Here is a 14,216-nt window from a genome sequence, read left to right as displayed (position 1 = left end):
TAAAGAACATATGTAGTCTTATAGTACCAAGCCAGTAACAAAATGAAGGTAAACTGCATTCAGTTCAAAACAGAAAAAAAAAAGATTTTAAAGTGCATTTCATTCAACAAACATCACTACTGAAAAATTTCGGTTTTAGGTTGTGTGTAGCAAAAATGTGCTTCTTCCTTGGGATTGTTATATATTGCATATTTCCATTTGACAATGTGGTTTTCAAAAAGAGGTTACAGGTGAAAAGACGACCATGTCTGGGATCTGGTGATACAGAAAGCTGAGTGAAAAAGAAAAACTAGGTTAATTTTTTTCCATTATATGGAAAGTTAATCACTTAGTGTATTTTGATCTTATTTTTACACAATTTCCTAAAAATAAAATTGGCATAAGAAAAAAAAAAATAATTACATAACTAGGAAGATAGATGGAATGATTTAACTTACAAATTAGAAATGGCAACACACATTTCCTAATGAGCTTTACTTTGAGACATCAAGCTGCAGGGCTTGTTCGTTCCCTTCAGAAGCTACTCCAGAAAAATACTGTCAATTTACCTTAACTTTGTGTCATGATTCTTTTTACTTTTACTCCTTCTTCAACTACCTTGAGCCACCTCTCCTTTGCCTAAACCCTGTCCCTGTATTTTACACATTTCCAAGTACGTGTCAGCTGCTGTGATCCCACCCTCATGTACTCATTGAAGAAAGCAGAACTGAATTATGAAGGAATAAGCTGGACAGTCTCTTTTGGTTTTCTTTCTGAACTCTCCAGCCTAACAGCTCTGATGTACAAGGTTCCCAGAACGGTACACACCTTCAGTGTCCAATGCAGTAAATAGAACAAAACATAGCAATGAAAGTGTGCCTCAAGCTATGCATCTCCAGAGCAACAACAGTTGCTCAAATTTATTCTCTGATGAGGAAGGGACCTTGTGTTAAGAATATTCACCCAAAATCCTTTGTTAAAAATGGAACATGACTGATTTTTTTTTTTTTAAAGCAATGGGGAATGACAGAATTTTCCTTCCAACTTGCATTGCTTTAGCAAGAAAGAAACAGACTGATAAAGCCTGTTCTTACAGCCTATTAGGGTCTGTTTGACCAAAGACATAAATGGACTAACAACAAAGTATTTCAATTTCATTTCTTGCTATGTTTTGTAACACAGCTTAAAACCAGTAATGTTCTCAAATCCTTGTACTTATAACATCACTTCTGCCTTCCTCCTTAAGTAGCTCCTGTTTTCTCCTCAAGTGAACAAACCAAATCTGAATCATTAAGAGTATCTGAAATGCAAGGCTGAACGCAGTTTCTTCTCCACCAGCTTTGTATTTTAGGAGTGAGTTACAATCACCATTCTCAGTGATCAAAGTGTTGATCCTTCTACAGACACACTAATCTCTCTGTCATCAGAGCATCCCGACTAGATTCTATATATCACTGCTGTCTCCCAACCAATAAGTAATTTGGCCTAATATCCAGCTTACGTAATGAATAACCTCACATTTCAGTATCCCCCATATTACGTTGCTTTGCATTTGGTATGTTATACTGTACCTGTCTACAGCTGTCAGACAGGTTTCAAAGAGCAAAAAACAATTCCACATCCAAACAATCATACCAGGACCAAATCACTACATTAGAACCCATGTTTCAACAGCTGGCTACAGCACAGAGGAATGTGTGAAAGATGCTCTGGTTCTCTGAAGTACTGACTTTCAGAGCAATTCTTACCTTGGTCTGGATCACTTCTTTGCAGTCATTAATACTGAATCCATCAAATCTGAAGTCCTCATTATCTTTAACATTTGATTCCTCAAAAATGTCATCCTGGCTCTCTGAAAAGTCCTAGTAAAACATAATTTACATTTTCTCTATGAATTTCTATCTGATCTGAAGGCATATAACCTAAAGAGAAGTTTCTCTCAAATAACAATAACCACTACATCTTACTTTCTGAAGCTGTATTTTGATTTATCATGTGCCCCCCTTGCATTAAAACAATTTTATGCCAAAACAAGTTCTACACACATGAATCTAACTGTGACAAATTAACAAAAAAGCCATTTCCAATTAAAATTAACCTTAACGTACACCAGAAAATAGCTGAGAAATACATGATTGGCAGCACTGTTAAAAGCAATATAATCTTCCAGTAACAGAAAAGATGCAGTGATGTTAAGCTGCCTGTGCATTGATTTAATGCCGGTGTATCTATGGGCAAGAAAGGAATAGAAGGGGAGTTTAACTATGTTTGAGAAATGTCTCCCATTCTCTCCTCTTAAGTGATGGTTCCATAAAAGTAACTTTGAAGTGCAGAATAGGTCCTATACCTTCAGCGCTGTCGTTTTGCTTGTATATAACTTGTATATAACAAGTATGTCCATTAAATCAAAATTGAATGCAGTACCCCCCCATGCTTCAGCCATCAAATTATCAATTGAAACAGTTACTACTGAAAACCACATGTGGCTAACTCACCCCAACTAAATGACCAGATTGAATACTAAACCATCTCTGATACCTTTATCTTCTCAAAACAAGAGATTATTGAAAGATCTCAAAAAGAGATATCTCTACTGTTGGTTTGGTCTCGATTCAGTTTAAAACATACTCTCCCTCAAGCCTTGCAAAAACAGATAGAATAATCTGAGTAAAAGGGAAGTGGAACACACTTTCAGTTCGTATACAGTAAAAACGTCCAGTAATTACTTTAACAGCCTCTCTGATTCAAATCTGATTTTCACTTAGTGGAAAGATATTAGAGGCTAACAATTTTCTCATACTCTGTGCAAAAAAGAAAACCATCTTATTGTACACACATCTGAAAGCTAATTCTACACCTATACTAAAGCTGAATGTATCACCTAATGCAACAGGGTGCTACGTAACAGAGACTTCAATGTAAAGCCAATCAAAATTTGATCCTACACAACTTCATACTTAGTTACACATAATGATGAGAAAACACTGGACTCTCATTTTAAAAGTCTCTCTGTAAAAAACCCTATGGCTCACCCAGATCTAGTTCCTCATGCATCTGCATGTGTAGCTTACAGAAAATCAGATTCATAACCAAGTGTTTATACTGGCATACTAACAAACTGTTGTTCAATTACCTTTTGGTTTGCATCTATTCCAAGAACACTCAAGAGGTTTTCTTGGCAATGAGATTTACTCCAGGGATGTCTTAAGCTGGGGGTATTATCAAAGTCTCTAAGTGTTCTCCATATGTTTCCAGAATCAATGCTAGGAAAGAAAACACAGTCTGAGGTTATAAGGTGTACAAAGTTTCCAGAAGATGTATATAATTTAGTTATTCTCACTGCATATAGTCGTGTACTAGCCTACCTTGATCTAAAAAGCAACTTACTTAAAACTATTTCTACATTTGTTCAAACTATCAACCCAATGTACTAATAAGCTTGCATGACAATTAACGGAAATGGTAAGTCAACATAACTGTATGTTTGGGCTTCTCAGATAAGAAGTGCATTAGAAGCATATTTCAGAGATTGTTATATGCCAACAGCTCGGATGATTCAATTGCTTCTGTGAAATGTGGGCAGAGTTCAGCCCTATTAATTCTGCACTTTGCATTTTCCGTCTCTCAAACCTTTCTCCTTCCTGTCACTCATGCTCCTCCACCGCAGCAGCCTGCTGCTCCGGTGGGTGACCTGCATCTGCTCTGGACATGTAGGTACTACAAAACAAGCCAAAGGCACACACTACTGAAACAGTGAGTATTAGAGTTCCCTCTGCATAATACTTTGGGTTCTTACACTGCATTCATCCTATATAAATCTAGTTGCTTTTTGCTTTGTACTTGATGCAATTAACATTGATCTTAGTTTTTCACCAGAGTAGATCAGGGCTTTTTTGTCTGTAGTTGGTACTCTGCTATAATATTGCAGTCCCTTTTACATATATACATTTCTCCACAAGTTTGAGGCTGATTAAAATATAACGCATATACAAGGAGCTTGCCGAAAATATGCCCACATTAAATGTTTTAACTGTATTTCTTGTGATTCTTATGACATTTCCAAAGTATGGTCTGACCCAGCTTTCTAGATATACAAAGCCTCAAATGTATGCAAAAATAACTACAATACTGTTCAGTAACTGCAATACTGCTCAGAAGCTGCTGATCCTTCAAAAACATGTAACAAATCTAAAAGCGTTTCAGCTGTCTTAAGAGAAAGCTAAGTTAATGATATTAATTGCTATTAACATAACCCCAGGAAAGAAGCCAGATGCACCACAGATTCTGAAGCACATCTGGTTAAACATGAGAAGCAGCTACCACCTGGGAAAACTGGGGGGGGGAGCGAGTGGGTTGTCAGTAGAAGCAGCAGCAATGCTCCTGCCTCAGAAGATGGAGAAATAAATTGGATGTGTTGTAAAGAAAGGACAAGCGAACAGGAAGAGCAGGCTGCCTGTTGGGTGTTCTGGCATTCCAAAGGCTTAGTCATAAGAAGGCACACCAAGAGCAGGAAAAACCCCAAGCAGGAATTTGTAATTGTGATATATTCCTTTCCTTGTTTTTCAATGGCTAAAACACAATCCGTTTCCTTTAACAACACAATACAAAATTGGTAAGGGCATAGTAATTAAAAAGATTTTTAAGGTCACCTGCAAGTACCACTGATTTTTACATTGTGAAATAAACAGTGTAATTGCTGAGGACTTTTTAAATTTTTTTTTTTTTTAAAACTGTTGATCTAAACTCATTACCAGTGCTGATTCTTCATAAGTTCAGGAATCCCAATATCTTCATTATTTGTATCAAGTACTTGATCTAAGCTTCTTATGCTCTCTCTGGACTGTGATACAAAGACTTCTGGAAAGCCCAACTTAAATATATCCTCATAGCTGCGGTTTGCCTAGAAAAGACAGAGTTTTATTACATATGTTATACAGGCCATCCCCACAGTCCATGAAGCACCTAGTCCAAAGACTACAATGTTTCTAGAGACTGTATTATTGATTGTTTTTAAAATTTGTATTAATATTAATGGCACAGACAGACTGAGCCCATAGCTGAGTGTTTTGAGTATTTACCTAGAATTAGAGGAGAAATGAGTCCAAGAGTTTCTGATGAACCCTAGTCTCTAGCTTCCCAGCTACCAAGTTACATGTTGGTTTGCCTATTAGAACTCAAGACTCCTTCTTCGGCTCAGCTAATTCAGTCCAGGTCAAAACCGATGTATACATCAATTCAAAAGCTTGTTTTGCTAACTTAGTATTCGAACACACCTAATTCAGCCAAGTGTAACATAACTACTAAATGCTATAGTTACTCATAAATACTTGCACTGTGTATGTCCGCATAAAAGCTGGGGTCAGTATGTCTCCACATCCTTGCATTTGCACCAACCGTGTTCCAGCCCATGTTAGAACTCAGAGCCAGATTTATATACTTGTTCCTCCTCCAGCAGTGATGAGAAGGGGGTTTGGAGGGCTGAACAGGGCCAAATGAGTGATCCAAACAGGCCTACTGGCAGTAACAGGGTTATCTGAAGACTAAGAAATACATATACAAGGAAAAATGTGCATAATTTACATCCTATCCTAAAGGGATGTTATCATGCCATCTGGTTCAGAAGCTTTTTCCTTTTATTCCTTCAAAGAAGGAATTACTGCAATTTTCTAAATCAAAGCAATTAGTTGACTTCAACCCCCTGCAGAGGGACTGCAAGCCAGGGGCAGCAATGCTGTGTGAAAACTAGAGAATGAAACCAGTCAGCTTGTTTTCTTTCCGTAGCAATCAACAATTTAATCTGAAAAACATAAGTATGGATACTCCGTATTTTGACAGCCTCATTTAATTGTAATTTAAGCAGCTGAAAAAAATTGAGATATTTCCACAGTTTCATGAAACTCAGATGAATGCAGTGAATATTTAGAGAGAGCACGATTTAATCTAATCATGAGTGGGCAAAATCAACAGAGCTGGTAGAAGGCTTCTGTACTTCTGAGCATCCTTCTAGAACTAGAATTTGTGCCCCACACCTCTCCCTCCTGAAGTAAGGCCTTGCTAAACTGCCTATCCTGACGGGTGACTGCGGGGACGTTCAAAGACTCCTGGGTAAAATCCTTTGAATCTTGCCCGAAGTGTCATAATACTTTAATTTTTAAATTATTTCAGTAGACTTAACTTACAACAGGGATACTATATGGAGGAGAAAGATGTCTGAGAAACAGAATTCTGTGAAAGCACACTTGCCAAAGCATACATGGAGAGTCAAAGTCAAAGAGAAAAACCTTCCAAATAGGTACCAAAACCTAAATGGGACAGGAGCTAAAGAAAAGTCAGGCAGCTGCTCCTGGATTTTGGCGGGGAGGGCAGAATTACAGCCACAGAAGTGTGAATTGAGGGAAGCACAGGTCTGCCTCATTTGTAATATCTTCTTAGAGCCTGTGATGTTACTCCGACACACATACAAGTCCCTGGCTTACCATTTAGCCAAGCCAGATGAAAAATGCAAGATTTTTTTTTTTTTATTACCTTTATTACTGTCTACTTCAGTGGGTGTTTCTAAAACAACATTTGGGTATATTTCCATTTACCTTGTAGCTTTGTACTGATTACGAAAATATGAATGCACAAATTTCCCATCTGTGCTTTTTGACTAAATCCTCTAGATCCTATTATATCAGAATACTTCAGTGCTTAAGCAAGTGCACTAGTCCCTCTCACAAAGGCCAATATTTAAAGAACACATGAAAAATCCTTAAAAGTTATTCAATCACGTAGGCAAAATATCCAGTTACTGCAAGGAAACCAGTGATTGTTTTCATCTTAAAATACATGATTCTGCTCCATACTGACATCGTTTAATTAACTGAAGCATTAGATACTGAAGGTCAGACCTCTGACCTCAGAGATCTCTAGAGGTCCCTTCCATTGACCGTACAGAAGACAGAGCCCCAACCTCAAGAGTTTATGATTTCAAACAAACAATGCAAAAAGCACAGGGATGAAGGACAAGCTACACGTATATTCTACACCCAAAGAAACTTCCAACAGCTCTGCAGCTCTTCCTCTACCTTGAGACAAGAAAAGACAACTTGAAACTCTAGCACGGTTAACTTATTTAGCTCATACTGGACATTTCCTTTTGCCTTTAATAAATGCAAAAATAAAGCAAAGGCTTCAGTAAGATTAAGATCTACTGCTTTTGTAAAGAAACAAAACAATCTGCTATATTCTGTTTCAGCTCCAGTCATTACATACTCTCTTTTTTCAGCGTAAGACTTCTTGTCCCCAATTTCCAGCATTAAGAACAATTTAATTTCTCTTTTTATACATACCAATAACCAGGTATCTTGTGATCTCCACTCCATCAGTGCTGGACAACTCACCCCCCCCCGTGCATCTTTGTGCTTTCCCTAGTAACACCTCTGCAACAGGTAAAGTCCCCAGGCAAGGGCAAGAGAGCCTGTCTCCAGAAAACCCTCAGTTCCCCACACATGCTGAAACTCATCTAACAGACTACAGGCAGTAAGCTATTACTGCTGCTGATTAACACCGTGGAAGTCTTAGTCGATTGCTCTCTTTTTTCAACTGTTTTAATTTAGGATAAAAGTCATAGGAATGAGGGCGTTTTGTTTCGTATTTGTACATTCTTATTTTCCTTTTGTTGCCTTGCTTCGCTTTGGTGATGCATGTTTGGTAAACATGGAAACACATTAATTGCAACAAGGTATAACCCTTAACCTGAACCTTTTTTTGTGCTGATTTTTATTCAGATTATTAGTTCTAACATTGTACGAGCGAATGTAACATCCTATGCTAAAAAATGAATGATATTAAATTATTTCTATTCTTTTTTGTCACTGACTTCTACCCACAATCAGCCTAAAATTCCAGATGTTGGATTATTCAGGCAGTATATTGAATAAGAAAAGTTTTTGGGTTTGCCAATTTCTAACTCAATGTGATGTTGGTTTACTTCAATAAGCTTGCGGGCAACTCACAGACTTTTTGCCCACTCTGTTTTTGCTACCCACCTTCCCGATTTTTTTGTTTCCTGTGCTCATTCTTGGCTAGCTTTCAAATCGCGTGTGCCTCAGGGCAAGGTTCATCGTTTCTACGTGCTTACTTTTTCCTAGTGTCTAGAAGCAAAGTAGCGCATTACATTCTTTAAAGCTCTCCAGCAGGATAACTTAAGTATTTGTCAAATACTGTAAAGAAGTCGCTTTTGTTCCACTTGAGTTAGCTACAAAGTAGCTTGACAGTTTCTCTCCCTGTACAGCATTACCCTCTATAGAGAAGACATTCAGATACAGATCTTGAGATGTAGGAAGCAGTAACACAAACATTTCTGGTCTTTGGTTTACTATTAACACATACCTCATTCAGAGAGCTCGAAGCCTCCCGTTCCCCACTGTGTAGAGGTAGCTCAGAAAAGCGACCAGCAGAAGTGCTGCAATGTCCCCTGCTTAAGTCCGAATCAAGTCTGGAAGTTTTTGTTGACTTCGCCAAAACTTCAAGATTATGACTGAATGTCTCTGACCTGTCTAAGGACTCCTTGAAGCCTTCAAAATCACCCCAGCAGCCGCTGGGTTCTGAGGTGCTGTAACTGCTCTCAGAAAACCCCTCACAACTTCTCCCTTGGCTATTCGCTGCAGGGAGGCTTTGCTGCACTTCCAGATTGATGGTTCCTTCACTATTTGTCCTTTCGTTCGAGTTACACTCACTCTCACTGAGCGACACACCACCTACTTCCACTGCTATGTCTTTTAGAGACGTCCAGTGTGATGTGTCTGTATTAGTAAGACTTTCCACTAGTGACAGGTTCTGCATCTTTAAGAAAAAGTCATTTGTTCAGATCTGTACTGCAATCAGGCTACTGAATTTCAGTTGCATTACAAGTCTGAATATTTCCAAAACAGAATCAAATTCTTCATTTCACCCCAAAGAACACCACCACTGCTAAATCAAAACAGGATGTCCTTCAGCCTCTCCTCTAGTAATCAGCATGCGCATATTATTCGATCTGACTTTCTGTGCGGGATATTCGCCTGCAAAGAAAGAATTATAAATAAATACTTCTGTGATAAGGGCTGTGTAGGAATAAAGAAAGACTGCTGATAAAGTAGGAGAAAGAATGCTCAGGTTAAAATAAACACATTCCAGTATTAGACAACTGAAAATCGCTGTAGGCAAAACTATTCAAAATTTACACTTAACTATCTGCCCACACCATTAAATTAGCGAGCAATATGCAGGGAACACTTAACAGAAGTTGGTGGATATCAAATTGAGTAATGATTGAGTATACAGGAGACAAACCGAAACAGACAATATCCAACACTTACTAAATTTTTTCTGTAACTATTTCATCCACCTCATGCACACTCAAACAGTGAGCGCTCTTTTTCTTCGCGTGGGCTTTCCCTGTCCGAGAGGTCACCGAAGAGGTGAATGTGACCTGCAGCAACACGGGAACCGGCCGTTTAATCCGGTGAAAAATGCAGCGCTTCCAACTATTTAAGCAATTAAGACAGATTTAATAAGTTCAGTTTGGCACCTGTAAATTATGCAGGCAATACTGCGTTTACGGTTTTAGAGCAATCGCATCTCCACAAGCATTTTTCCGACTGACAGGCTGCTTTGGAGGGCAGGTCAGGAGCTACACGAAAACCACTCCTGAAGGACTGGCCGCTATTAGACGTTTTCTGGGCTTAGCAGACAGGGCAAATCTTGGGGTTTTTCCCCCCAGGTTCACCTCGAGGGCGGCACAGGGAGGGCCGGGCACCCACCGGGGGCCGGGCACCCACCGGGGGCCGAGCCGCAGCCGCGGCCGGCCCGACCCTGGCCTGCCCGCAGCGCCGCGCCGGGCTCTGGGGGTCCCCGCCGCCGCGGGGCTCGGGGGGGCCGGCCCGGACACGGGGGCACGGCGGGGCTGCCCGGCGCCGCGGCCTCCCCCGGGACCCGGCTCCCCCCGGGCGCAGCAGGGCAGGGGAAGCCCCGGCGGGCGGCGGCCGAGAGCCCGGCCCCGAGCCGCAGCCGCCGGCGCTTCACCCGCGGGAAGAGGCTGCTCCGCCCGTGCTTCGCGCCGCCGGCCCGGCCAGCCCGAGCCCCCGCGGTGACCGGGCACCCCGGGCTGGGCGCCGGCACCGGCCCGCCGGCGGGGAGCCGCGCTCCCGGGGAGGGGCGGGCCACGGCCGCGCCTCAGCCGCCCCCGCTGCCGGGGTGGGGGGGAGCGGGCAGAGCCGCCGCCGAGGAAGGAGCCTTACCGCCGGTCCGGGCCGCAGCGCCCCGCGCCCGCAGGCAGCCAGGGGCGGGGCCTGGCTGTGCCGGGGCGGGGCCCGGCCGGCGGGGGCCGTTACCGGCCGGGGCGGGGCCGGCGGGGGCGGCCCATGGCGGGGCGGGGCGGCCCGGGCCACCGCGGGGCCCCCGGACCCCCTCGGGCGCGGCGCTGCCTCCCGCGGCGGGCGGGAGAGGCTCTGCAGCGGGGTCTCCCGATCCCCCCCGGGCCTGCCCGGGCCGAGCCCCCCCCCCCCGCCCCGGGCCTGCCCGGCCTCCGCCTGCTCCTGTCGGGCCCCGTCTGCGCCTCCTGCCAGGCCTCCGCCCCGCCCAGGGCAGCAGCCCCGCCCAGGCGGCGGAGGCGCCGCGGCCCGTCCTCAGCCTTCCCGCAGCCGGCTGTGGCACAAGGACATGGACCTGCTGGAGCGGGTCCAGAGGAGGCCACAAAAATGATCCGAGGGCTAGAGCCCCTCTCCTACGAGGCCAGGCTGAGAGAGCTGGGGTTGTTCAGCCTGGAGAAGAGAAGGCTGCGAGGAGACCTTAGTGCGGCCTTTCAGTGCTGAAAGGGGCCTATAGGAAAGAGGGGGACAATCTTTTTAGCAGGGCCTGTTGTGACAGGGCAAGGAGTAATGGATTTACACTAAAGAAGAATAGATTTAGACTGGATATAGGGAAGACATTTTTTCCAGTGAGGGTGGTGAGGCACTAGAACGGGTTGCCCAGACAGGTAGTGGAGGCCCCGTCCCTGGAAACCTTCAAGGTCAGGTTGGATGGGGCTCTCAGCAACCTGATCTAGTTAAAGGTGTCCCTGCTCGCTGCAGGGCGGTTGGGCTAGGTGACCTCTAAAGGTCCCTTCCAACCCAAAGCATTCTACGATTCTATGAAGTCCCCGTTCTCTCTGGGCAAGTACCTCCCCCGTTCTCCAGCCATGCCCCTGGACAGCCCGGGTCATTGCGGCTGTCTTCACCTGTGTCTCCCTTGGGTTAAAACCGCTCTGCCGTCTTCCAGCCAGAAGCCACCTCCCGCCCCCCCAGAAGAGATTGATTTTTAAATTGTGATGTGAAAAATTACTCACATTTTTCCTTCTTCTTTCTTCGATCTGGCAGGATAAGGACATCCAGTTTGATGGTAGTGGTTCGTATTTACTTTTAATTTGAGAATACCTAAAGTTCTCACACAATTACAAAATTGCAGGATACAGACTTAAAAAAAGTAACAATCAATCCACTCAGTAATGTAACCCCATGATAAAACAGTTGGAATAGGTCAGCGACAGTCTCTCTGGATCTCCTCTTCCTCCCTCCTTTCGCCCCACGCAGTATTTGGTTGTGTCCCCTCTCTGCTGAGGCTGGGACTTGATCTGCTCATTGCATCAGACCCAGGCAGAAGCTGTGGGTCTGGTTGCTGCGGACAGGACACCCCGCAGTCTGGGCTGACCATCTCTTCTCGCCTGCCTCTTGAGGAGCAGAGCAGTGGGCTGCAGGCAGCGTGCCTGAGGCTGGCTGCTCCTGCATCTGGGTGGCAGAGGGAAGAGCACAAAGAAAACTCCTCAGCCTCCCTGTCCTCGGGGTTGGGTTTAACATCTGGGCAGTCCCGAGCAACAGGGGACAGTTGTAAAAGCAAGGAAGAAGGTTTTCTGGAGCAAGGCCCAAAGTAAAAAGGATTTTTTAGGCATTACAATACATATGTTTTCCAGCCCAGGCACAGATACGTGCACTCCTCTCCCACGCATCTGACTCATTCCAGGCTGTAGTGCTCTATCTGAGGGCGAGAGGCTGTATTAGGGAGTGATATCCAGATGCAGAGCCAAAGAAACTTTATTGGCAAGCCTCTGAAAGATTTTTTCCTTTGTTTTCTTTCTGCTTTGGAGCAGTTTCTTACCCTCCGTGGCCATTCCGTGGCAGCCTGCAGTTCTGAGGGTATCTGACCAGCTCAGCAAGACCATGATTCAGCCCCAAAACGTCTGACACTTGTTAGGATAGCATCATCATCCTACGCTGCAGTTAGTTTGTGCTGCAGGAACCTCTGCGGTTCCAGCTCTCCTTTCATTTTTGAAGAGAGCTCAGCTTTTTTCAGCTACTGAGATTGTTTTGCACGGCTTTACATTTTCACCTTTGTCTTCTCAAAGGAAAAGGCTACAAACAGACTGCGCAAAGGCTGAGACGCTCCCCTCCGCACCACGCTTTGCATCCGGAGGGGAAGGGCTGCATGGGTTTTGCAAACCTGCCTCTGCCTTGCCAAGTTCAAGCTGTCTTTGCAGTTGTGTGGAGTGGTGGGAGAGCTGGTGAGCATCAGAAGCTGCCCCAGACCTTAGAAACCTCAGTGTAGGAATAGAAGAAACTGTAGTGCCTTCTTCCCAGACTGACATCAGTAACTTCATTAAGGACTTGCAACATAATGGTGGCGTTTATTTCTTTCTCCAGCACACCTTATAACCCACCTTGGAAAAACCAGTTGCTAACCCTGAGTCCCTGCAGAGGAAGCAATCCGCTGCACCATCTGCTGGATGTACCTACTGCTGCCTCTGTCCTCAGGCAAACGCAGTTCAAAACCCACAGAATCACCCTAAGAAAAATCTGCACTGGTGCATTTTGGGCTGGTTTTCAAATCAGAAGGACTCAGCATGAGGTATGGCTGCCTTGCAAAGTGGCTTTCGCCTGCCCTCCTCTGAATTCACTTCTCTTCGCTTGGCCCAGCTGAGTGAGAGTGTGACAGCTACTGATGAGATCCCTAATTCGTGTTTTAAATTAGACCATCTCATAGACTGACTAGTTTAAGTTAAAAGCATTATAACAGTTTTCCCCTCTGAAGGATGTTGGGGACAAAAATCATGTTATCTGTTTGGGGGAGAAGTCTTATGATTTTGCCTGACATATACCAGGCCTTGGCATTTACCCCATAATTCCTGCACTGAATCAATAATTTGTTTCTGAACGATCACTTCTTTTTTTTTTAAACAATCCAGTCTTTATTTACAGGGTCCATATGCCAAGAGCTTCAAACATAGACTATAACCTTATATTTAGGCACTTACATGTATGCATCTACAAAAGCAGAACCTCACTACTCAAAAACTCATGAACACAAACAACTGAATTGACTGAACGCTCATCTGCAGATGCTATTGCTGCTCCTGCCACCATTCCTACTGGAAAATTATTTGAGTTTAGTACACGTACTCTAGAATTATTCTTTTTTCATTTTGTCCTTTGGAAAAATACCAATTTGCAATAAAAAAACTCAACAGAGTAACTGAAAAGTATTTACTTTCAGAGCAAATTAGCACCACAGTGCTGTAATATGAATTTTTATTCGTTTGTGAAAGATCTGGTCCTGAATTATTGAATTGTGTGGTTCCCTGTAAAAGACTAGGGTGATATGGATGGCTTTTTTCTTCATTCATTTTCTCTCTTGGAAAAAAATATAAACAAGCAGTACCTTTGTATGCAGAATTTTCAGTGGGTTTTTTTTTTTAATTGAAGCATTAAACAAGATTAACTTGCTATTTAAATGACTGAAATTCTTTCTTTAATTCATATTAAATATTTGGATGCCTTTTCTTGTAAAAAAGAATAAGTTACTTTTAGCTAAACTGGCTTAAAATGTCATTTAGAAAGTAAGAGTAAACATGTTTTCAGAAGTTGATAAATAATTTTGATTGTCTCAAAGCAACTTTTCATTAAATGAGCTGCCTTTTCAGTAGATGGTTAGATTTTTTTTTTCTCACCATAAGTATCCAGATTTTAGAAGTGTAGGACATCAGCAGTTCTTTCATTTTGATAGTAATAGGGAGTGCACAGCTTTTTGAAAAACATTGCAGTTATCTGGTCTAAACATTGATTTAATTGACTATGGCTTAAATTTAAAAATGTGGTTCATAATTCCATTAAACTCCCTCCTGGGGAGGCACATTTTTTTTTGCCATACCTTCCTTTGTATTGCTGCCATACCAGCTTTGTATTGCT

The 14,216-nt window shown here is 43.1% G+C and overlaps 1 protein-coding gene across 1 annotated transcript; it reads right to left on the bottom strand.

Annotated features, from left to right (window-relative positions):
* Positions 1 to 8,909, bottom strand: CLBA1 (clathrin binding box of aftiphilin containing 1). Its single transcript, XM_009484766.2, has 5 exons — positions 8,353 to 8,909; positions 4,731 to 4,879; positions 3,113 to 3,242; positions 1,728 to 1,841; positions 1 to 271 (listed from the first exon to the last, which is right to left on the bottom strand). Exons 1-5 carry the CDS (start codon positions 8,803 to 8,805, stop codon positions 104 to 106), a joined length of 1,014 nt encoding a protein of 337 aa, XP_009483041.2. The 5' UTR covers positions 8,806 to 8,909; the 3' UTR covers positions 1 to 103.
* Between the last annotated feature and the right edge of the window lie 5,307 nt (positions 8,910 to 14,216).

The sequence above is a fragment of the Pelecanus crispus genome, chromosome 6 (assembly GCF_030463565.1).
Source record: "Pelecanus crispus isolate bPelCri1 chromosome 6, bPelCri1.pri, whole genome shotgun sequence".
Lineage (NCBI taxonomy): Eukaryota > Metazoa > Chordata > Aves > Pelecaniformes > Pelecanidae > Pelecanus > Pelecanus crispus.
Note: the sequence above shows the minus strand (reverse complement) of the source record. Positions and strands in the feature narration are given on the sequence as shown.

Bases quoted from the DNA above. Each gene is read 5' to 3' on its own strand.
- CLBA1 (XM_009484766.2), bottom strand. From the start codon at position 8,805: ATGCAGAACCTGTCACTAGTGGAAAGTCTTACTAATACAGACACATCA. The intron at 3,243-4,730 runs GTAATGAGTTTA...TTTCTTTCCTAG, and splicing joins CTTATGAAGAATCAGCACTG to CATTGATTCTGGAAACATAT. The intron at 1,842-3,112 runs GTAATTGAACAA...ATGTTTTACTAG, and splicing joins GAATAGATGCAAACCAAAAG to GACTTTTCAGAGAGCCAGGA.